General features: G+C 44.2%; 1 protein-coding gene across 2 annotated transcripts; it reads right to left on the bottom strand.

The window, feature by feature from the left end:
- Positions 1 to 1,056: 1,056 nt before the first annotated feature.
- Positions 1,057 to 24,600, bottom strand: slc41a2b (solute carrier family 41 member 2b). Of its 2 annotated transcripts, none has more exons than XM_010887014.5 (11): positions 24,432 to 24,600; positions 22,798 to 23,467; positions 22,127 to 22,234; positions 19,361 to 19,432; positions 18,816 to 18,960; positions 17,537 to 17,683; positions 15,716 to 15,863; positions 13,372 to 13,451; positions 8,170 to 8,301; positions 7,058 to 7,206; positions 1,057 to 2,616 (listed from the first exon to the last, which is right to left on the bottom strand). In XM_010887014.5, the coding sequence occupies exons 2-11, from the start codon at positions 23,335 to 23,337 to the stop codon at positions 2,431 to 2,433; spliced, it is 1,707 nt and encodes a 568-aa protein (XP_010885316.2). In that variant the 5' UTR covers positions 23,338 to 23,467; positions 24,432 to 24,600; the 3' UTR covers positions 1,057 to 2,430. The 2 variants fall into 2 exon arrangements, with proteins under 2 accessions (XP_010885316.2, XP_010885317.2); XM_010887015.5 differs by having other exon boundaries at positions 22,798 to 23,383.
- Between the last annotated feature and the right edge of the window lie 1,159 nt (positions 24,601 to 25,759).

Raw genomic sequence — 25,759 nt, 5'->3', positions numbered from 1 at the left:
CAGCATTCATTATTTCAGAAGCCATTTAATGCTTTTTACTGAAAGAGGATAGATTTTTTTAAAACAGTAGGCGGAATGTAACATCACTATATACGCACTGGAGGCAGCGGCTTAGACCACTAGATCAACCTGAGACACGCAGATAAATGATTTGAATGTCTTTCACTTTCTTCCCTCATGCATTAAGTAATTTCAGAATGAGTATTTAATGAGGAAAGTCTAACAGAAACCACCACACAAGTATAGATGAAAGATATCCTGATCCTTAACTCGGTCCTGTGGTAAGCAGGTGGACAGCCAAGAGTAACTCTGTTCCGTGGGTTACTTGTTTCTCGGTAGGCCCTGCTGGTCATTAATTTGCTGGTAATGACACTTCAGAGACAACAAGAAATCTGTGCAATAACGGGGAACACACACAACCGCACATTAATAAGTCAACCTCTGAGCATCCTGAGAAAGAAAATAACTAGAAAAATAAAGGAATATGATGGTATCAGAAACAGAGTGTAGAGATTTAAAGCGCACACAATCAGAGCTCAAAAACAGAGAGAAAAGCTCAGCGAGAAGCCATGACAAAAGGAAACAAGGGGTAGCGCGCGCACGTGTGTGTGTGTGAGTGTGTGTAGGCATGTTCACAGAATGCGAAGGTCATGAAATGTGACATAAACACCAATGTAACCATGGAGACTAAGAAAGAGCTAGTGATTGTCTAGTGATCTCCTGGCAATCAGGAAGAACACTACATCTTATACCATTGTGACGCTGACTTGTAGAAATGTGTCCTGTTCCGTACCTTCCCTCTGCGTATCACAGGAGGCTGGTAGGCTAATAATAAAGAATGGAATGGAGCAAATGGAGGGGAGAGAAATGCATAAACCATCCTGATCTAGTCATTAACATGAACCTGTCCTCCCCAGTTAGGATCCCACCAGCCACCGTGGACTACAGACATTGGCCTAAGCTTCTTTAGACGAAAGCTTCAGCAGACACAATCCAATCAACCGCTCTCTTATGCTCCGGCAAAACTATAAATCAGACATTGTTAGGCAGCTTAGAAACATTTACGAAATGTTGGACATTATTTATTTATGAAAAGGTTTATATATGTCAAAAGTTGGCAAACAGGACATTCATTGTTTAGCTTTTTTTTTCTTTTTTTTGGAACTGATCATTAGATTTTAGAAAAACACAATAAATCAACAAAAGAAAAAAGGAATATGGCATCAGACAGAGAAACAGCCTTTTAACCAGTGAATCTCTGGAGGCACATTTCAATGGAATATAAACGTCCGAGTCAACATGGTGAACATAAATACATGGAAACAGAGTGGGCCTGGCGTGTAAACGTCTATGGTGACAACCACATGATCGTACAAGACCTGACTGGAACGTCGCCGTTGTTCTCTACTCTGTGTTTGTGACCGGACCTCATCAGAGAAAGGAGGAGGGAAAACATAGACAGGTTGATAGACAGAGCAAACAGGAGACCACACAAGCTAGCAGGGGTGAGAGTGAAACAAAGCGAAGAGAGAAAGACAGAGCGAGCAAGAAACCGAGTGAGAGAGAGAAGGAGGGAGAGAGAGCAAGAGTAAGAAAGAAAAGAGAAAGAAGAGAAAGAAAGAGTCCGGGAAAGACAAGGAAAAAAGTCACGAGGGACACAAATACCAAGTATCCCGTACATTCCTTAGTCCCTTTGAGTACCATTAATCAGCGTCACCATCACCCTGTCCTTGCGACTAGTCCTCTGGTGATTATGCATAACGAAGACATACGAACAGTCCCATCAGGAAAAAAAACTACAGACGTTCAATGTATGGCTGAGCCTTATTAAAACGACATGCCTCTGCAGTGGCCTGGGCTCAGGGTGTATGTAGTTTGGAGCAGGCAGATCCAGGCGTTTGCTCCAGACCAGCTCTAAAAGGCCTGAATCAGCTACTAGGACTGTCACTGGCTGCAGGGCTGGAACAAAACGTTCTGCAGGCCCAGCGTTGACGCTCTGTCGTATCATAACCCTGTCAGTCTATGAATCCCTCCTGTCAAGAGAAATACTGCAGCCCCGCTACCGCTACCAACTACAGGCTTGCAGGAAGTCCTGCAGTGTCCGCTGAATTGAAGTGCCTTTGTGCAAACAAATAAGGGTCAAATCTCTTTATAAAATGCACTGTAAGAAGCATCATTTGGCTAGATTACAGTGCTATTGTTTGAATGTAAAAATGAACTAGATGCAGAAAATTTTATTCCAGAAAATATATATATATATTTTTTTTCCCCAACTCAAAATGTGCTCCTGGTTGGTTAATAAATAGCTAAGCAAGGCCAACTGACTTCACCGCAACCACCCTGCAAAGCAGAAAGGGGGAGGGTGTAGAGTGGGGTAGAGTGGGGTAGAGGCATGGGCGTAACCCCTCCTCCCTTCCGTCCCAGGTCCTCTCAGTCGCCCACATCGCTGTCCTGGTCACCGATGTACCACAGGAACTGGAAGCTGAGAGCCAGGAGGGCAGTGCCCAAGAGGTCGCCCAGGGCCGTCAGGTAGGGGATGGAGAAACTGTCCGGGTCTTTCCCACTGCCCCACATTGAGTACACCATCCAGTCAGCTATACACAACAACAGGAACACCTGAAAGACATGGAGGAATGACAAAGATGTCCCTCTTGAAAATACAGTGGTGTAAATGTCTTAGCTAGACTTAAAACACAGCAGCAGACATCAATGAATGCCATTCCTTACAGAAAGAAACCCCATCCATGACTATGGAATACGTCGCACGCGCTGCCAATATAAAAACCCTGAGAGACACAATCCTCACGATTCACACAGCCAGGCAACACCCAACTGACAAGCTGAAGCAAATGGGGAGAGCGAGAGAGAGAACAGAAAGTGAGCAGAAGGGAAAGGAGGAGAGAGAAGAAACAGTGAGAATAGAAAGCAAGAGATGAAAAAGAGAAAGGGTTAGAAGAGAAAGAGATCAGATGTTTGCCGGAGAAAATAAACTGGGTTCCAGTGACAGGTGTTGTTCACGCTTCACTGTCCAAAAAACAAAGAGCTTGCATCTCTGCCAACTACGATTAGGACAACCAAAGACAGAGACACAGTATGACAGCTTTAATAGGATACCATAAAGCATCCACTGATAGCAATGTGCAATATTTGACACAATCTGATGCAAATGCATTTTTGGGAAATGGACAGGTTGCAACAACAGATACGATATCACATAGATTGCACTAGGTTATATAGATATATTGCATAGATAAGATAGATTGCATAGGAGTCTCTGAAATTCCTTGCTTAGAGGCGACTCCGCGCAACACGACAAAGTCCATTTGCCTCGTCATACGCAGTAGATAATGGGGAGGGTGGGATGCAGACCAAAACTTCACTCCTTGTGACAGAGCAGTGAGTCAAACTCTTCTCCCAGTCCCCATCTCACAGCCCTTCTCTCCTTATCTCAGTCCATCAAGTCCAATCCCCGGTTCCAACTCCATCCTTTTACCACAAGTGACTGGTGACCAAGTACCACTCTGACACACCCATGCAAACACCAATCAACACTAACATGAACTAACACTAACAGTCAGCACTGTCCAAGAAATTCTGTCAAAACAAGTTTAAGGAGAACATCAACACATCCAATCAGGCTCTCCTTCCATCCCCAGTGTGTTAACAAGAACTGTCAAATCAATGCAGAGATGAGGGAGAATCTCCATGATTGAACCCAGACACTGTTTGATGTCCTGATGGCTGTGGGATTCTTAACCAACCCTTTGTTTCTGCCTGTATAATTAAAGGGATTTACACAGGAAACAAGAGTGCTTTGAATGTTTGGCAAAAGCCTGAGTGCTTTGAATTAGCCCATTTTCAGATCCTTCCGGTTCATTTTGTTTCCATGTTTGTCTATCATCTGTGGGCTGATCACTCTGCCTCGCCGCTCCACCTTTCAGTTCCTCTCCGCTGATACGGAGAGGAAGAGTTGTTCAGATCAAATGGCGCTTCACACCATGTGAGCAACAGTGAAAACCTTTCCCATGTCATTCCAGCCACCAATCATCAACACTATACTGAATGATCAATAATATCTGGCCTGATTGACAGAGATTACCAGGGGGGCAGAGTTTAACCATAATCATTGAGGGCAGGGCTAATCAATCAATTCTCTTTGAAAGTGCAGATGTGAGAACCTAGCCTCAACATCGTAAAATAAGACCAGACCCTCCACATAATCCCCAAACACCCCCCCCCCCCCCCCCTTCTGGGACTTCCCTGTCAGGGTGAGAGGAGGGGAAGGTAAAATCCTGGTACACAATCCTGTACTGATTGAGTGAGGATTGAATATGACATCTCCCTGCTGGAGAACGGACCCTGTGGCCACTCCTAACTCCTCTTCCTCCAGAAGAGACAGCTCACGTAGATCACACATCTCAGACCAGTCCTTGGTGGGTGGGGGATTGTCCTAGGATGGGAAACTCTGGAGGTGGTGAAATTGGTCCTTAGTGTGTGAGAGCTGCTCCAACACAGATTTCCTGCTCCAGGTCTTTAATGAGCTCTTCAGCCCACTGTTCTGCTTTTGCTCCTTCTCAGAGACTGCAATTAGCTTAGCCTGGCTTATAGAGCATCAAAACACTGAAGCCCTGCTCTCTGTCAACCATCTCCATATCTCTCTTACTGAGCTCTACCATGTATTTGACCTAAACATTCTGCAGTCAATTCAGGACCATTGCTGTATTTCTGTCACAGTCCTGCTCAGTCAACACATCATCTATTGCTAGTGGGTTAGCTCCTTGGGTTTTGTGGTCTATCCCTCCTCAACCACATGGAGAACTTCTTGAGAACTTCTTTCATGATGGACAGCGGCACAGGGTCACTGGTATTCCTGTATCCACTGATAGAGGCCATGCTGATGTAGTGTCCACATGCAGTAGAGGCAGGCTCAGTGAAAACATTCAGACAGACAACACAGGAGCTGCTCTTCAGACACAACAGTACTGTAGGTGGCCTCATCTAGACAGGGGAAGGGAAAAGTGAAACCGTAAAGCATGACCTTGGAAACTGCTGACTGACCACTGTGTAATAAATAGATGACTCGATAGAATCTAGCCTTTTTGTAATCAGCTAGATTGGACTGCCATGACAACTTGAACCGGAAGGAACAGAGAACTGACTGCTTGTAGAAAAACCAACTATCCTGAAAACTGAAGCATAGTGAAGATTCCCAGCATGAACATTGTCTGGTGACCTTCTAGCGTCTCCTGGCAGCGTTTTGTGAAAATGACGGACACCCTAGATAAATGAGCATAAAATGCGGTATAAAATAGTTTCTAACAATAATCTACGCTAAATACAATAATATTGAATGCTAGTAAAAAAGGTATCAAAAATGTACCACTTTTTTTATGCCTTTCAATCCCTCAACTTGCAAGATGTGTGTTGTCACAAGCGCAAATAAATGTAGATCAGATGTTCAATGCAGTTGGTCAGTCCAAATTGCTCCTCAGAAACATACAAATCCACATCATTGCTTGGAGGAGGAAATACAAGAGATTCATCAAAGATAAATAACCAAAAACACACCAGGTTTTTGTTTAGTCTGTAATTCAAAATCACCAGGCCGGGCCTGTGGCACAGTCTAAAAATGGTAATGGCTGTCATTACGGGTTCCCTCTATCTTTGGGAGATTTTTACCGTAATCCCGAAATTCCTTCCCTTCAAATAATTTTAGGGAAAGGAATAAAGGTTCCTCCACTCTGACTGCAATTCACTTTGGACCCTTCTAGAAATACCAGCAGAAGAGAACCCCATACTTACTGATAAATACACAAGATCACCTGTGTACGCTCATGGATTTAATCCTTTTTAAATAAATGTGTCACTTTATTTAGAAATACATGTGTCTAGTTCTAGTTGATACTGGAAATCACTTAACAGTGGGCACCAGATCTTTCAGTACCAAAAACCTTAATCCAGTTAGCAGTGGTCAACTTGAATGAATTACCTGTTTCTTCCGCTGACAAAAGTTACTGCATGATGTAGTAACTGACCAACAATTCAAGACGTCTTTGTGCAATTTAATATTGAATACTACATAGAAGTATAAAGTTGTACTGACTTGAGTGTGAAAGCAGTTACTTAACTGCACTCTGAGGACGGGGGGGGGGGGGGGGGGGCAATACGACTGTCCAAGGAAATATCAACAGCACACACCTTTACCAAATAGCACACATTCCAGCCATGGCAGGCAGTGAAATAGCTATCACAGTAAAAGCATCGATTCACATTTCCAGCCTTCGCTTCGATAATTGTTCCTAATTGCTATCAAAACAGTGAAAGAAAACACACAAGACAGACTTCTGCAGGGCTAGCCCAAAGCCACAGGGAAAGGAATGCTTAGCTTCTCAACTGGTGGGTAGAGATTTTATATGTGTCTATAAAAAAACACTCCAGTCTGAATTTACACAGCTAACACCAGGCAGAAAGTGTGTAGTAAAGATTTTAAATACTTTTTTACATCTTGGTTGTTGTTTTTTTTAAACGCATTACGACGCAGCACTTTAAGCAGATGTTGTGGACATAAAACGTTCCCTAACATGGACTATATCAGTGTAGGATGAAAAGAGTGTGTTGGGAAAGTGAGCAGCGTGTGGCGACAGCCGCATCTAGAAGGTTTTATGTGACGTTAATCAAGGGTTAGGGGCACTGTTGGAAAATGAGCCTCAGAAGAGTGAAACACACCTGGTGAGGATACCCTCTGGATGAGAAGCCCCCATTCGCTCATGCTGTGACAGGCTTCCGAGAGGTATGTAGTCTGAGTAAACTGGAATGTAATTAAACGAATGGTATTTTTTAAATTACACCGTCATGCTTGAACCTCCTCGGTTTCCCACGAAGCAATTAGTATTCCTATATATTTCATAGTACATGCTAGGCATCACACACCACAGGAATAAGAGAACGGCCGGGATGCCGAGACGGACCGAAGACAGGGTGACACCAAATCAGCTAGCCATGTGACGCGGAGCTCTGATGAAGGCCACAGTTGGAAGATGCAGAGTTCCCCACTGACCTGTAAGAGGGCTGCAGCCAGGTAGACGGTCATGAAGATCGGCGTCAGGGTGGTATGGCCACTCTTCATTAGGTGGATGGTGTAAAGAAAGATCAGGTGACCTGGGAGCACCAACAGGAGGAGAACCTGAGCCGAACGGTGATTGGCTCCTGACGAGACGAGAGAATAGTTAAAGAGTTTAAACTTTGTAACAGTGCCTCACAAGAGGAAAGATGTGAAGAGGGTTCATAACCTGTGTATCTTAGCCTAAATACTGACCGGGGATGACTTCCAGTGTTTGCGCAAATGAAGAACAGTGGATTGTCAGGGTTTGTCCACATCATAACATGGACAACTACTTCCTTTACACATTTCTGTGTTTTGGTCAGAGGTCTAGGAATTGACTTATTGTCACTATTTCAGAGAGTGATTAGACCAGGTGGATTACAGGGAATGGTGAAAGGCCTGAAGACCCAGCTCTTACTGCTGAAATAAAACTATTTCTCCACTGCTGGCTCCGGCCACTACTTCTCAACCAATCAGGAGTCCCCATTAGCTTACGTTCTTCCAAATTGGAAACAGCTAGACCAGATGTGTCAAACTGGTTCCATGGAGGGCTGAGTCTCTGCAGGTTTTCACTCTCACCTTGTACTTGATTAATTAGGTCATTAATTGGTTAGTTTCTACCCCCACCTGGCTGTTTAGGTCTGAACTGGGAACCAGTTTAAAGGAAAAACCAAAAACCTGCAGACACTCAGCCCTCCATTGAACCAGTTTGACACCCGAGCTAGACTTCTGTTTTAGTAGTTAAATCCTAAGAAGTGAGTGATAAAAAAACAAAAAAACACAGAACATCAGTCATGTAGCTCAATATTATTTTTAAGCAAACATAATCCAGATCAAGAAGTTCAAACAACATCGCCACAGTCACAAAGAAGTCTGCACACAAACAGATCTAGGGTCTGGTTGCGAGGACACAGATTACGCCTAATCTCTAATCTAGGACTAAAAACGGAGCCCTCCGGGTTCTGAATGTGGCCCTGTGTGTATCGGCCGTGGATTAACCTTCAGGGTTTAGTGACTTCATCTGGACGTAGAACGGACATTCTCATCCAGTGCTGGTTGTGTGTTACCTGTTCCACAGAAGGTGCGGCAGGGGTGGTAGCAGCCCTTGGCCTCCTCAGGCACTTCCCCAGGAGCACTGTGGAAGTGCAGGTGGGTGGAGATGCGGCTGGACTGGATGGCTACTAGGTTTCCCCCGATCCCTGGAGAACAGACAGAGACAGGCTTATGGTTGGAGTCAGTGGGTCAGGGGCGGACTGGATTCATGAGAGGGTTAAAAAGCAACGTAAGGACTAATACAAGTAATTTAAGTACTTCCCTGAAAATGTGATGCCTTCCTACTAATGACTGGAAGCAGACAGACCATATTTTCTATAAGCTATATCCTCCTTGACATCTACTGTACATTGATGTGGGAACTTATTACTCGACACACTGTTCTCAGGTCTTCAACTAAAACCTAACATTAGAACATGTGAACCTGAGTAAGCAAATAACACTGCATTTATCTGCATTTCACTTAATAAATAAACAAGCAGTTACCATGGCATCACTTAACAGGGACACACTGGAATGAAGATACTAGCAGTAGATATTCATTGGCATACTGTGCAGTCCAACATAACATTCTCATAAGAAAACCAAAACGTACTACAATTCTGTTCACGAGTTATGCAACTCCCCAAAAACTTTTCCAGCTGAACATTAACAATCTGAGCACAAAGTAGTCCTGGGACATTCAGTAATATGGTCTGGGAATGCCCAAAGCATTTTTCCTTTTCGCCGTCTGTGGCTTCATAACTGTCAAGCATTTGGTTGAAAACTAGTCCATAAATGAATCTAAAATAAAGGCAAAGAAGGTTTTGGCTTTCCATCCTAAAAGCAGCCAAGAGAATGGTTGTCTTACGGTGCAAAGCCCCGCCTCCTCTTCAGTTTCCATGGTGTAAAATTATAATAAATGAAACTACAGGATAATACCAAAATAGTCATTTAAATTAACTGACATGAATAAGCAGGTCCTGTGGGTGCCAAGAGGAAGGGGTGGGAGCATACATGTGTATTTATCATCTCTGCTGGTCTGTTTTTTTCTGTCCTGTATGATGCAATTTATAGTCATCAAATCAGTCATCAAATCAGACCCATGTCACACAAAAAGTTCACTCAAGTTTTCTAATAGAACCTTGGAAGAGTGTGCTATGTCCATTCTATATTATAACTTTTTGGACAGCAACTGGTGCTTTTTTAATATCAAGTTTGGATCAAAGCAAAAATGCAGAAAGAGAAAATCTAAAGAGAGGGAAAATAGCCTACTTTTCACAGACCGGTTCCCCCTTATGCGGGAATGTACTGTCCTTTCCACATTATTTCATTCAGATCCATAAGGACAGACGAAAGGATGTGAGTTTTGGTTTGGAATGCAGCCATGCCCAGCTATATGCATTTTTCAATACGTCATGGCCTGGCCTCGCCAGCTAAAGATAGCATGATACAGTAGTGATGAATCACCGCATTGTCCAAACGCCCTATTTAATACCGTTCAGCTTCTCCATGGAGATTATAATTTGTAGCAAGCACAGGATCATTTCTCATGAGGAACAACAGCACAAGGCCATTTCATATTCTCAACAGAGACAAACACAATTTCCAACCTGGTGACTCAGAGTAGACCAGATATATGAAATGTACTCAAGTAGAAACCGTCAGAGTTTCCAGGTGGGCAGCCCAAACAACAACTATAAACCAAAAGTACTAGTTACTGGAACAGACAACACTGACAGAAAGGGAAAAGATGGGTACTGAACAGGGATGTCTGGGTAGGAAGAAAGAGTTTGTGCAATCAAATAAGGAACTGTAGCCAAGAGGTTATCCAGACCAGGCAGGCCTAAATCAGGGCAGCCAATTAGTGGTCACCCGATTAAATCTTAGCATTCTCCACGTCTCTTTACTGACATTCAGCTTGTTAAATGCAGAAGTAGATGAAGTCTGAGAAACCTTCCCACACCTTACCCATCTACCGCCCCCACCCCATTCAGTTCTCAGCTCTTTCCACCCTCTCTCAGCGTCCCTCCTCTCTCCTCTTCTTGTAGTCTATTCTGTCTGTAATTTTAAAGTGAGGATCAGGGCATGTTCTGAAGAAAAGCCTCAGTCTTGTCATCTCCTTCCAGTTGGGAAGTTTCCACCTCTGTGTGTTGTTAATCACTGAGTTGCTGGTGAAACCTCCATTTTCCAACCCTAGAGTTATTTGTATGTGTGGTCCCCTTACACATGCACACATACTGTCAGATTGGATGGGGTGTATAGGTGAACTGAAATCTGTAGATCTCCACAGATGTTCAACAGGGTTCAAGTCTGGGTACTGACTGGGCCACTCAAGAACATATCAAAATAGTCCAGAAACCACACCGGCATTGTCTTGGCTGTGTGCTTCAGGTTATCGTCATACTTAAAGATGAATCTGCACCCCACTCTGAGGTCCTGTGCTCTCTGGATCAGGTTTTCTTCAAGGACCTCCCTGTAATTGTTTGATATTGGTCTCATTAGACAGAGGATCTTCCTCCTCGTGCTATCAAAGTCCTGTTAAGTGTAGTTCGACAAACTCCAGATGGCATGTCATATACGTTTTACTCACTACCAAAAAGGTCTGACTGATACAGCCGTCCTACTGAATTAGTATAGGAATAAATAATGTTGTGTACATTTCTCCCATAGTCACTGCCCTGAACGAGGCCAGTTTTGTCTAGTAACTTAGTTGTGGCCTGGACGGCCATCTCTAGAAAGAGTGTGTGGTTCAAAACTTTTTATTTCATAATGGAGCCCACTGTGCCCCTGGGAACATTCAATGCTCTTACCCAGATTGATGTCACCACACAACTATCTGCGACTTGGTTTGGTTTTTGCTCTGACATTCACTGTGAGGTGTAGGCCCTTATATTGACAGATATGTGCCTTTCTGATCAGTTGAATTTGCCACAGGTGGACTCAAGAGTGGGTTAGAGCACCCATTTCCCAGTGTTCCCCACCATATAATATTCTTAAACGTATGTAAATTATTATTTAAATAGTCATTTTGTTTCGTTTATATTTTTTCCAGCATGACACTAATCTATTGTAGCCTACTGTAGCTATTGAGTTGTGACAGTTGGTTAGCTAGCTTGCTTATTACCTTTGGTTGTCGCTCAGACGAAGGCTACCTTCTTTACATCCATGTCACAGCCACTTACAGCTCAACACAAACGTGCCTGTGCACAGACAAAGCCAGTTACGTTTCTTTGACCTCACTCACTAGTTTGATACTCCGAATGTCAGGTGTAGGATGTTGTTGCTCTGCTCTGATGCTGTTGCAATAGTATACTGTGCTCAGCTTGGGGAAAAACAAGAAAAGGAACCGGGCAAGCATAGTTCTGCTGGGCCGCCATTAGAAGGGATGAATGTTGTTGCCCCTGGCTAGATTAGATCTGCGGTTTCTTAGGTGGAAAACTGTCTTTAACCACTAGGCTATTTAAACAGTGGGTGTTGTTGCACGTGATACGTGTGTACAGATGTAGTGTCTGTTTACTTCTGCATGGTTAAACCAATAAGCCCACGGATTAACTCAAGGGATCTACATTAGCTAACATCCAAACCAACAACAGGCATAACACGGTCACTACACTACATTCAATGCTTTTATTACCATATTACCATGGCTAGCTAATAGCGATACAGCAATGAAAACGATGACTCCAATCACTCCATGGTTGGATCCACTATGCTATATGACCAACGCTATGACGGAAATCGAAATCCAGAGGAATGTGCTCGGTGTAGGTGCAGTTTGTCCAACGCGATATAACCATAAACAGTTTAACTTTTAGCTTACTATAATGTAGCTACTGAAGCTGTAGCCAGCGAAGATTTAGTCTAGCTATACAGTACCTACAATGAAAACAATGACTGCAATCACTGCATGGCTGGTTTGTTTCTTTAGAAAACAATGACAGTTGAACAGCCAACCACTACGCTATGTAACTCGAAATCAAGAGCTATATGTTCCTTTGTCATGCAGTACGTCCACTGGAATATTATCGTAAACAGTTTTATTTTAGGCTTACTATAATGTAGCTACTGAAGCTTGTAGCCAGCAAAGTTATAGTCTATCCTGAACAAATCCTAATGTATAATTTGTTTTGTCCATATGAGGATCGAACGCCGGTTGCCTACGTGGCAGGCAGCGTCTCTGACCACAACGCTGTTTAACAAGGGGTAGTCAGTCAGTCAGGCACTCACTCAGTGAGAGACATTCACTCTTCTTGGCCGGCTCCCCTTACGCACTCAAGCAAAAATTGTATTTCATACAAATATTCTGTTTTTCTGCGGCAGAGCGTCACAATTTAGCAGCAGTGTTATTACAATAAGATGGAAACAATGCGCACCCACGCACACATAGACATATTAGCAGAAACAGTGATTATAGACACAGTGGTCGCCTTCCATATGGTTAAATGTCTCCCAATAACAATGTTTAATTAGAAACAGCCATGGCAACGGCCCCTGGATAACAATGGCAGCTACGTAAAAAAAATGTAAAAGTTGTGTTTTGACCACTCCACATAACTTTTTTTATTCTAAATAAACTTTCATTTAAATTGGTGCAACTACCGGTGTCCGTAATTTACTCCAATAGAAAGTACAGCGAGACAAGCATGACAGGCATTGGCTAAATGGGCTGAGCCTACTAACCAATCACAAACCTATCTCCTGTGACACTTTCCTCCAAGTGTGTTGAGGGAAAGCTGAGTCTGGATACTGATTGACTGGGGCAGAACATGGCAGTTAACTGGAATAAATGTCTTTCTATACATTTCTGGGAAACTTTGTAAGGACAGGACAGGATGAAGCAGAGGTTAGGGACACAGGTATGTGGAGGGAGACAGAAAGCAGAGTCAAAACTGATTTATTGTGATAATATCACTACGGTAGCTAGCTAATTGATGGAACTCTGCGTAACATCGTAAGCTACCAGCTAGAGTTTCTCGATTCAACTATGAAGTGGCTGGCTCAGGCTAGACTAGATGTAATGGACAAGTGTTCGTTTTAAAAGCTCAAATGCCGGAAACGAAGCCACCAAAGGATTTGCTCAAATAAAACGGTGACCAACACGTTAGTCAGTGAGGTCACTCCTATGGAACTGTACGATCACGCCCACAAAAACGATCTCACGTGGCCGTTCTTCCAGCCGGGGGACCAGGTTAGTCACAGTGTGTGTCTAAGTGGTCAGTGGGATCGTAGCTCACCGTTAATGACAGGGGTGTACACCACAATGCCAGCCAGGTTCGGGTCCGACACCGTTTTGTCCAGGATGAGTCCGCCAATACTGCAGAGGAAATAAATGTACACATTAAATGACGGCAGTTATAACCTTGTCATGTGTATGTACGTCTGTTGCAGATTTTCTATGACCATAATCAAAGTCTAGTCGCAAGTCCCTGAGGTAATGTCAGTGTCCAAGTTAGCAGTACCAATGGTTGAGTCTCAACTCAAAGCTGGAATCTGAATTGTAGATCTCCTGAGTCAAGGGTCCAGACTAAAACATAACAATGAGTCGGCCAAATACATTGTAATGGCAAGAGGGTTTTAGACACTAAATACTGGATACAGTCACGTGACAAAGTCAGTCCCCTGAAATGACACATCATATTTGATTAATGAATTTATATAAAGTGCAAAAAAATATATTAGGCGAACACAAATCACACATTGGGTCTCGCTGAAGGAAACATAAAGATCAAAAACTTCACTGTACATTGTGTAATTTGTTGAGAACAAAAGGACATCGCAACGGTCAGTGGAAACTCAAACCGGCAACCGATTGAGGGCTGGATTTAAACTCACACCGAAAATCCAAGTAAACAACTGAAATCACAGGCTGTTCCAACTTGTGTGAATTTCTTCACAGCAACTCATAATGTGACTCAGCGTGTACAGCGCCCACATGCCTGTATGCACTCCCGACAATGTCCGGGCATGCTCCTGATGAGATGGCGGATGGTGTCCAGGGGGATCTCCTCCCAGATCCGGATCAGGGCATCAGTGAGATCCTGGACAGTGTGTGGCCCTACTTGGCGGCATTGGATGCACCGATACAGAACATACCAGAAGTTCTGAATTGGATTCAGCTCTATGGAATGTGAGTATCAGTCAATTGCATCAATGCCTTCGTCATCCAGGAACTGCCTACAGACTCCGTCCACAAGGCCAGGCATTGTCCTGCACCAGGAGGAACCCAGAGGAACTGCACCTGTGTAAGGTCTGACGATAGGTCTGAATATTTCATCCCAGTACCTAACACCAGTCAGGGTACTGTTGGCTAGCACGGGGAGGTCTGTGCGACTCTCCAAGAACCTGCCTCCCCGGACCATCACTGACCCACCGGCAAACCAGTCATGCTGGATGATGTTGAAGGCAGCATAGCATTTACCATGGCGTCTCCAGACTCTTTTTGTGCTTAGTGTGAACCTGCTCTCATCTGTGAAGAGAACAGGGCGCCAATGACTGACCAGCCAATTCTGGTGTTCCCTGGCAAAAGCTAATTGAGCTGCATGGTGCGGGGCTGTGAGCACAGGTCCCACTTGAGGATGAGGAGCCGGACTGTCTGTGCAACCTGAATGGGCTGCAGGTACCACCTCATGCGACCAGTAGTGACAAGGACACTACTGGTCAGAAAATAATTAGAAAATAATCAGTCAAGAAGGATAAGGAGAGAGCAATTGTCTGTGGCCACCACCTGCAAAACCATTCCCTTTATGGGGGTTGTCTTGCTGTTGCCTCTCCAGTGCACCAGTTATCAATTTCATTTGCACCAAAACATGTACAATGATTCACAATCGCTTCCTAACTGGACAGATTGATATCCCTGAAGTTGATATGTTGTCTATGTACTATTTACTATTAAATATAGGGTTTAAATGATTTGCATATCAATGCATTCTGTTTTTATTTCCATTTTACCCAGCATCCCAACTTTTTGGAAACAGGGTTGTACATTTTCTGCCCTATGCCACTGCATTTCAGTTAATTATTGATTAATAAATTATTCTAAGCATAATCTTTCAGTGTCATTTGTAAATTCAGGTTACCTATTATTTCTCAATAGTGTGGAAATGCAGATCAAAAATACATAGGTACAAATTATATATACACACACACACACACACACACACTTTCCAGGGGTGTACTTCACATGACTGTAACTGTTCCTTTTCCTTCTTTTCTGAGACACCAAATGTTTAAATAAACCCTATACTACTGGCAGCTTTCCACAAGCTGAACAAAACGTTTTAGTTACAAAAAAACACTATGCAAAAAAATAAAACTGAGGGACCTACCCATTATCTCCCCAAGAGAAAGCCTATTTTGCAACTTAAACGTTGTGTTTGGCAGAGTGAATACACCCTAGGGCCAGGTTGTTACACAAGTGAAGTGGGTGTAGCATAAACCAAACTTAATTGAAGCTAAACTCATTTTAGAACTGTATGCACAATATGCTTAATTAATGTATAATTAGCTGTGAAGGGCAATTTCTTCTGAACAGTAAGGCCTAGAGTCGAGCCGCTTTCAGACGCACACGCATACACCTACCTGCTAATGACCATGGCGGTGATAACGGGCTCCCAACCAGAGTAGAGCAGGGTGCGGCTGGCCGGGTGCTTGGAGGAGATCACCATCCACAACGGAGTCAGAGACAGGAAGAACGCACACACCAGGGACGACACATATGGGTGAGAATCTACCCAGAGAAAGTGACAGAAAGGTGCAGAGAAGGAGGAAGAGGTAGCAAAAAAGGGTGGACGATGAGGAGGAGATGACGGAGAGGTGGGGGGAGAGAGTAAATAGTGAGAGTGAAGGGAAAGGGGGAGAAAGAGAAACAGATGGTGGCGTTAGGACAAACAGCCAATTATCAGCCACAGCTGCAAGGTGGACAGAGGGGAAGCTGCTGACAGTCACCCCAGGAGAGACAGCAGGACACAGGAATAAAACAACAGAGTCACAACAACCGAGGGATGGGTCAGCCAGTACAGTAGCTGGAAAACAGGAACTCCACTGGGCATGTATGCACAGTGCAGCATCTGCCCGGCAGGCGTTTCTGGCTGACTGTCTAGGTGACTCAGAAATAGACGCAGGGTCTTATGTAAGTGAATAGGCCGTCTGGTGTGGTTGTTAAAGCCTGCTTGGATAAACACACCACTGACTTAGAAACTACCATCACTCACCATACTCTTCTGAGTGCTCTACTTCATGTCAATGTCTCTGCTATATAGGGGTCAATGTCTCTGCTATATAGGGGCCAATGTCTCTGCTATATAGGGGTCAATGTCTCTGCTATATAGGGGCCAATGTCTCTGCTATATAGGGGCCAATGTCTCTGCTATATAGGGGCCAATGTCTCTGCTATAAAGGGGTCAATGTCTCTGCTATATAGGGGTCAATGTCTCTGCTATATAGGGGTCAATGTCTCTGCTATATAGAGTCAGATGTCTGGAAAATTCAAACTTATTTTGAGCCAAGCAAATTATTATTATAGCCCTGAAATCAAAGCCATTAAAGGAGAACAGGAGATGGGGAAACACCTGTTTGCTGCCAGGTGTTCCTGCCATCCTCCCCCCTCCCCATTTCACCAGATATTTATCTCACTACCAAGCAATTGAGTGCCTGTGTTCCTGCCTGGCTCATGCCACTGTTTGGACATTGGTTTCCACCACCAGGCTAAAATTGTTCACTTTAGCTGTGAGTAAACTTCCCATTAGTCCCAATTAGGCAGAACACAGTGGCCAATAGGGACACAACTGGGCCAGTGTCCTGACTCTCCGTGTCCCAAATGGCAACCTATTTTCCATGTAGTTCATGAAACAGGGGTCATTTGACACAGCCGGTGTTATAGCAAACAGATTTACTACACTGAGCTGCTATAAAAATATGAAACAACTCTTGTATTAAATTAGCTGAGAGGTTTTACTGTAGCCTTTCATTGATTTGTTGTCTCTGCTGTGGTGATGAATGCTTGTTTCATAGGGCTCAGACGAGTCAAGGTTAGTTAGCTACACTTTCCAGAGGAAACGCTTGCTGGGCCAATGTGTGCTGGGCAATGTAATGTGAGGAAGCGTATGTAGGACTGTGCATGGCATGAATTAAATACGGACTATGGAAGGAAAGCCTGTTTTGATGACTACGATGAGCTCCGCTACCAGGAAAGAAAGCAAAAAAGTAAGAGTGCCATCTAGTGGCCGAAAATTGCACAGAGCTATTCCAAAACAGACCATTCACACTAGCAGACAGATTAAGTGAAGAAGTTGTGTGGGAATTATTTTCATCTGGAAAGAAAATCAAATAACTCGCAGGCTGCAAATGCATCTCTTATCAGTCCATCCCACCCCGCCCACCCCCCACACCCCTCCCCCTCACCCAGGCAGTTGTAGAGGCCCTGGCTAATCCAGGCCAGGATGGCCAGGGTGATGAGGTCACCAAAGCTAGCAGCGATGGGCGTTGCCACATTGTCTGGATTGATGCCAGTCTTCTTTGAGCCCACAATTACACCCACCATGATGAAACCTGAGGGACAGAGGGAGCAAAGCTCAGGAGGCCGTTACCTCAACCAACCAATGATGATTAAACACTACGATAGTTTTATGTAGATGAACGAGACCTGATGCCAGATTGGCTTCTGATCGTATTTTTTTTTTTTTAATAGTCAAAATGGGTGGAAATGTCAGGAGTCACATGTCACAGTCCAAGGTAAGGTGGAACACTTTTTAGACCTATGCTCAGACAAGATCAGGGTATGGGAAGTCAATGAAAGAAGTGAAAGTGACCTAATTGACCGAGATTGAAGATGATGTCTTAGTTAGCTCAACTTGTTCTTCCTTTGATGGAATCATTGACAAACTGACTGTTGAAGAATGACCTTGAATTTGAGGGCCTGAACATGTGCAGTTGGGTCTAACGCCCTCCAACCAGTCAGAAATAGATCTAATAATAATTAGTTGGATAATTAGCTCAGCAAGCTAAAAATGCCTACAAGCATGATCTGGAATATCTATTGGAGAAGCTGTTTTTAAGCAGCATCACTCTATCTTCTGTGTGCGCCTACACTTTGTTTTATGGATGGGCATTGGAAATTCTCACTGATCAAATATATCTGGACAGTAGATATATTTTCTTTAAATAGCCTATGTCTAAAATAATACACATCCGTCAGAATGAAAATAAAATGCACATGGTAGAGCTATAAAGCAGAAAAACACTGCATTTCTCTGTAATTGTTATGCTAAAAGCCCCAGTGAAAGCGAGCATTTCTGACATGACAGAACGGATTCTTGTACCAATGAGCTTACTGGTTTTGCATTGATTGGTTTCAGGTCTTGTGGAAACTCTGTTAGGTGAACGCCTGTAACTGCTGCTTGGAGTGGTGGAAAACAAAAGGTACCACTGTCAGGGCAGTGGATGTGACCGGAGGGCTAATGCACAGCGGTGGCTAAACGCACGGTTAATCAAAACCACATTCAAAAGACGGCTAAGTAAATTAAGTCTTTCAAATGTCATGACATATCTTTCATGGTAACAATGTCAAGGATAATCTAATTAAATGCATAACAAAGCCTGTTTATTGCCGAACGGGCCCACCAGGAAACCTCATCCAATTATATCAGAGCGTGAGGGTGTGTGTGTGTGTTCATCTCCCGACCCTGCAGCATGGAGGCTATGAAGGCCGTGGCCACGCTGGCGGAGCAGAGCAGTACAGCGTGACTCATCTGGAACTTCCCCTCTGGGATCCAGCCGAGAACCACGGCCGCCACGGCCGCCAGGAAGCCCACCACCGTAGCCTGCACCTGGGGATGGGACAGGGGGACAGAGGCTTGACTGACTGTCTGTCTGGGTGACATCAATGTCTCAACAAAGGCGCCCCCTCCCAACACGCCCACCCACATAAAAAGACATTGCTTTAACATAACCTCACTTGACCAACAGGCAGAAAGACAGAGGTCTGGAATGAACAGGAATGAGTCAGTGTAACATAAACTGTTTCTTTAACGGTTTCTAAGGATATACACCATCAGCATCGTCAAAGGCTCAACAAACTCTGTGTGTCTAAATATCAGTCACACTGTCAATGATTACCAAGAACTAACTACAGGTACAAACATAACGCAGATAAACAGAAAAGGGCAAATAATCATACCGCAAAGACCCAACACTGCCTGTGGTGAAGAGGGCTGTGTGTGTGTTTACCTGTTTCAGCGCCAGGTTTCCTATGATCAGATTCCACTTCTCTATGGGAGAGTCCATCTTCCCCACATTCACCTGCACAAGGGAAAACCAGCACCAGTAACTCCCATCAGTCAACGTTCACCTGAATCTAATGTAAACTATGACTGGATAAACACCCCCACGTTGCACAGCATGCAGGAACAGCTAATCCTGTTACGGGGATTGTTTCGGACAGCACAGTTTATGACTTCTTGTTTTCTCAGCTAAAGTATGCCGAGCAGAGCAGTGTATCGTTGGGAGAAGAGAGTGTGAGCTGAGGAAACGACTGAAACTCAACACTGAGGTTCTCTGTGTGAAACTGAACAGAATGGTGGGATTGTGGATCTGCTAGGCGCCAAGCAGAGAAGGAATGGGTCAAAACTCATCAACCTCTCCATGCCCACATCACTTGCATAGAATCAGAATCCCTCCAATTAGAGTGCATTGACAAATACCCAGAATGTTACTTGGTGTTTTGGTACTCCTAGAGGTAGACAACATATCGGACAAAATGTATGTAATAGTTGAATACAGTGGGTAGAGAGTTCAAGACGGGATATGAGAGGTGAGTGTATCCTATATGTTAACTAGCAGTTAAATGCAAGTAAATGTGTCACTCAAGATGCAGGGAGATGATTATTGTTATAGGGTCGGTTTAGGGAAGCTGGTTAGTAAACAGTCTGTGCAGCTGTGGGACAGATGGCCAGTGGCTGCGGGGCACAGAGAAGAGAAAAACTCTTCAGATGGTCCTGTTAGACCTGTACTGCCAGCCTGCTCTCTACACACAGGACGAGAACGGCCAACAGAGAGAATAGGAGGGAGAAGACAACGCGGTGAGGACAGGAGAGCACGATGACACTTGAGTTTTGAGGTGGACGACCACAGAAAGAATAGTTCAAGTGAGATATGGCCAAGAAGTTGTTTAAATTTCGGTCACATAACACGTTTCACACTTAACAGAAAGTGACCCAAAGTCCAGAACAGAAAACAGTTCACCAATCCAACCTATTCCCCACGCACTACTGTCTTGCCTTCGAGAATAGTTATTTTATCAAAATCCCAGTACTTCAGAGAAGCCCTTACTCCCCACTGTTTCCGTGTCTGTTCCCACTCCTCTGGAGTTCCCTCTACTGTCCTCAGCCCCCTCTCCAACAGCCCTACTCCTTCTCTCACACAGCTTGTTTGCGCTCTCATTTCGAGGTGGAGCGTCAGATTTGTCATCAGCCTGCCGGTTCACTGTTGTGTCTGCAGTCCACTGAATCGGGCCAAACTTTAGCCGGACCCTGGCGCACTATTCCAAGGAGAGATGGGAGTACGAAGGACAGAGTAGTGGGGCTGTACCACAGACCAGTTCCTCAGCAGATTCAACACATACACATCCGGTTTCACAAGCTCACGCACTCATGAGGGGACAGGCAGGGGAAAAGTGCTGGACACATACTCACAGGTTATTAGCTTAGCTAATAATCATATGTTAATGTGGTAAATATGCATGGAGGTTTCATAGGGGGAAACAAGCTAAATCCTTGAAACTGTACTGAAACATGGAAACATTGCTATGTTGGAAAACTGGAAAACTGTCATGGTCATTACATGAAATGTAAAAGACAAACAAGGCATGGCTGAACACAAAAGCAATAAACAAAAGTTTGTAATTTACACTCTACGGATATAGAGCAACTGTTATGGACGTCACAGAAACCAAAACGAACAATGCCCCCTTAAAAGGTCACGCATTAGATGTCATTTGGGATGTAAAGGGTTGGCAGAAGGCCCAGCTCAGTACGTTAAGAGTGCCTAACTCCAGCTAGGCTGAATGGTATACACAGACAGGCACCACCAACCAATGACTCATTTGTTTGCCTCTTACTCAACAAATATATATACAAGCACCAGTTAAAAACAGTTGCAATATAAGCAAATAAGACAATGTTCCTGAAAAAACATCCCCAGGACTAAAATACATGAAATGTGAAAGGAAAAAACAGATGTTTTGGGACTGGAGGTTCACCGTATGAGGTGTCCCAGGCACAACGCGGTGTCCCAGGCACAACGCGGTGTCCCAGGCACAACGCGGTGTCCCAGGCACAACGCGGTGTCCCAGGCACAACGCGGTGTCCCAGGCACAACGCGGTGTCCCAGGCACAACGCGGTGTCCCAGGCACAACGCGGTGTCCCAGGCACAACGCGGTGTCCCAGGCACGTGGTTGAAGATAAAAACACTTGCTTAGAGATGAGCCAGGGCATGACAACAGTAAACATGACGGATCACTGTAGTCCCCAAAATCACACACACTGCCATTTATTACCACCAGCGTCACCTAATCATACCTGCCTGCCTCCTGTAGAGAGCCAACATCCTCATTTAAACCAATGACATCACAACTGTAGAATTAGGCCAATAGGAAACCACCTTGATATGTGAAACAGGTTTGGCAGAAGAGAAGCTCTCAGATAGCTGTGGTGCAGTAGAGCATGAAGGAATGTGTGTGTGTAAATATTTTGATCGGGATGGTGCTTGTGGGTTTGTGTGGGTGTTCACAAAGACAGAAAAGAGGCACGATTTGACTTCTTTTGAACGGGCCGTTTTCTCCACAAGGGAAAGGCACATTTTTGGGAAAACTTACAATTGGGGTTAGAATTATTGTTCGGGGTTAGGTTTTGAGGGTTAATGTTAGGGAACACAATTTTGAATTAATCAACTCGGTGTCCTCACGAGGACAGACGCCTAAAATATGCGTGTCCTACCGCAGTGGATAGTCGTGACGCGAGGGTCATCTCCAGATTGCCCTTCAGGCCCAGAAGAGCCGGAACCAGGATGAAGATCTCCGTGATGTACTTGAAGGCATCCCAGTGCTGGGGAGAGGAAGGAGAGAGAGAGAGGGAGATGGGAGAGACAGGGATGGAGAACGGGAAGGAGATTGGAGGGTGAGAGGGGGTGGGTGAAAGAGGTAACAGCAAGGTTATGCGAGAGAGATAGAGGAAGGGAGATAAAGGAGGGGAGGGAGATGGTAGAGAGACAGATGTAGGTTATACATAATTGTTGACAATCATCTGTAGCTGGATACTGGTACAGAGTAGAAGGGTCTTCACCATGGGTTAGGTTTCAGTCTCTCTAAACTAGAAATGTGTGCCCGTTACAGTATTTACATTCTACATTCAAAGGTTCTGTCAAGAAGCAGAGGAGTCAACCTTCTCCCTAGCATTTGCTGAGCGACTATGCATAATCCTTTAACCAACACAATTTCAATAGACCGATATCCCTGTACCACAACTCTCTTCAAAAAACCCTTAGCGCCATTAACTATAGACAACACCGGAAAACAAAGCAGAAGTTAACAATTCCAACCATTTGCATTACATTGTGCCAAATCCATCTCATCTAATTCATGGCATACCATCCTGTTTCTGAGCCTCACCTGTACTATGTCCAGGACCATCCCTGCCGACACAGTGCCGAACCCAGCCAGCAGGAAAGGCACTACGATCTGCAGGGCCATGGCCAGGGGCGACTCCTTGGGCATGTTCCGTGTGGTGGGCCTCTGACCCTGCTCTTCCTCCTCCTCCTCCTCGTCCACCTCCACCTCATCACCATCCCCCTCCTCCGCTGATAACCTCCCCTCGGGAAGCATGGGCTCGGTCTCAGAGTAACGAGCGTCCCCACCATCTGACAGGCTGACGGACGTCCGCGCTACACGGTCCGAGTGCCGACGGGCCTCCAGGTGAGGCTGGTCGGGCCGGTAGCCATTCCCCTCCGGTTTGGGCCCCAGTTCGGCCATTGCCATGCCCCGCTCCTCCTGGAGCTTGGTGTATCCCGTAGGGACCATTGTCTGGAACAGAGACGGTATTCGCCCAGTGGGCACTGGCTTCAGGGATAGACTGCTCCAGATGCCAGCGGCTCCACTCAAACGCACTGCCAGGCTAGGGCCTAGTGAGTCCCCGAGCGTGTGAATGCTCATGCTGCGCTCTGCTGCTGTATCCACGTCTTATCTGCTTTCATCCCGGCTAGTGTAGCGAGAAACGGGGAAGGCGGAGCTTGTTAAATAGGCAGATGGGCACCCATATCCACAAGGTTCAGCCCTGTTATGTCTGGCAGAGATGAAAAAATACAAAAAAAAACACAGGAGAAGAGCAGAGAAAATACTTTGTGAACATAAAAATGTATGTTCCTGAGTGTATGGGATCGTTACCTCTGGATCATTCAAGCAACACAAACAGAAACAATATCGGACTACTGGCAAGCTATTCACCCCAGAGACTAAGAAACAACACCACAAATAAGCTTAGAAAGGTTATATGTTAGTCTTGGTGCAGTTATGCTCAGAATGATGCTGAAGATAGGATGATCTGTCTATAATAACAGAATATCTGGTTGGTTTTAGGTTGAATACCTGTTACAAACCTTCACACATTTCATTGCGTGGATACATACTCTTTAAGTTTGTAGACACCAGCTCTCAGGTCGAGTCCATGCTAGCAGTTTTGACGCTCTGACCAATATAATTCAACATAACCTGTTATCAGAGGTAAATGGTTGTTTTGGATAATGTACTGACACTTATCATATCATTTCGTATGTATTGGCTGGGCTAGGCCTATGTCACCAGGAAAAGGTAGTTTAGGCAAAGACACTCGGATATCTACAGCCGTAACTAAAAGTACTTTCAAGCTTGTCTTGTCAAGCTTGGCGGACAAATATCGACACATATTTCACACCAAACATGACTGTACGTCATTAGAATGGCTAGCAAACTGAAAAGCAATTTTGATGACGAAGTGGAAATTAGCTTGGTTATTTTGTTTTCAAAAACATGGAGTATCACCGGTTGTTCTAAAAAAAAATAAAAAATGTATGAATCTTCTTTTGCTACGCAAAGCAACTGCATATGCTAATATAGCCCGAGCTAATAACGTTAGCGAACTACAGTAGTCAATAGCTAGATGGCTAGGAGGAGCGACAAAGTAGGACGTCTTAGAACTAACGTCAGCTAATGAAACAGGGAAATGCGAAATGTCCTACCTATAGCTAAAGCGATATGAACCATTTACTTACATGTATCAGGAAACTGATTCTCATTAAATATTGTTTTTATTCTCCTCTTCGTCTTTCCGAAAGATGCCCGTCTATTCCTTGACAACCAGGCACTGCTACTACAGCATCCAGTTACAGACCAACCTGTCCGTAAACACCACTTCTCTCTAAACAGGACGTAATTTCCGTCTCGTCACTCCCTGAACCACTCTTCATACAACCATCTCTGGTGTTGCAAGATTGCGTCACTTGAACGTTCAACCAGTTATATTATTGTCAATATCTGTTGCGTTTGGCTATACAGCAAGTGAACCCGCTCGTTATTTTAAGTAGTAACAAATTATGATTTGAGAACACAGCAATGGGCAACATTTTGAAAAACATGGACAAGAAGATGCCAATCAGAAGATGCCCGCGTAAGGGCTTTCTTAGTTTAGTTTTTCAGAAAACGTATTCACTTCTATGCCTTCTTCATCAAATGAAAGCCTTCCAATAATCAGTGGACTCTACCAACCCTGAAATTGTCTTGGATATTTTTGACAATCGTTCTACCATGGAGAAAACTACCCAGTCTACCAAGAAATAGTATGGAAAGTTGAGGCTAGTAGATGCATCACCAAAATATGGAAGCACTAGATAACATTAAGTCAATGGATAGATTTTACTTAGGGATTAGAAAAAAAGATATTAAAGGAAAATGCAAACACAAAAAGCAGAAAACCTTGTTTTCCACATATTATTCTTTACCTTACAATGCTCTATTAACTCTAATGATATATCGTTGTGGGGTGCACCCCTTGGCGTTTCTAGGAGTAGTTTTGGGAAACACTTTCATAAATAATACAACTAGCAGCATAAATAAAGTTCACTTTTAAATAGAAATAAAACCAAACCCTTTGTTCATAGGTTGTTGTGTATAAATGAATGGAGGATTGTGATTGGATCAGATGTCAAAGTAAAATAATTTGCTTTTGCCATCATATCAGCTGAATAATTCCAACACAACTTTAGGCAAATGAATGCAACACTGCTAAATCACCACAAGATGGTGGCATTTGACTACATGGGAGGAAATTGTTAACATTGTCTTTTATGCCAGAAAATAGATGAGGCAGTCAAGACAATGGTCATTAGCCAACCAGATGTCCTCAGACCCCAACAGAGCAATTGTGTGTTGTCAACTCCTCACACCCCCTTGAGAGATGTCCTATGTGTCTTATAAGTGTTGGTGTCAAATTACTTCCTCTGTATGACAACTGACAGAAAAGGGACTCTCTTTGTCCTCCTCTCTATTCAAACTGTAGGTTTCAGTCAGTACTCTCATGCATTGTGTTAAGCTTACTTTTATT

This window comes from Esox lucius, chromosome 23, assembly GCF_011004845.1.
Source record: "Esox lucius isolate fEsoLuc1 chromosome 23, fEsoLuc1.pri, whole genome shotgun sequence".
NCBI classification, from domain to species: domain Eukaryota; kingdom Metazoa; phylum Chordata; class Actinopteri; order Esociformes; family Esocidae; genus Esox; species Esox lucius.
The sequence above is the reverse complement of the archived record's forward strand: the minus strand, read 5'-3'. Positions and strand labels throughout refer to the sequence as shown.

Excerpts from the sequence above, each read along its gene's own strand:
- slc41a2b (XM_010887014.5), bottom strand. The coding sequence starts at position 23,337 with ATGAGCATTCACACGCTCGGGGACTCACTAGGCCCTAGCCTGGCAGTG. Across the intron at positions 22,235-22,797 it reads TGGTCCTGGACATAGTACAG|CACTGGGATGCCTTCAAGTA; the intron begins GTGAGGCTCAGA and ends TCCTCTCCCCAG. Across the intron at positions 15,864-17,536 it reads GGGCCTCTACAACTGCCTGG|ATTCTCACCCATATGTGTCG; the intron begins GTGAGGGGGAGG and ends TTCTCTGGGTAG.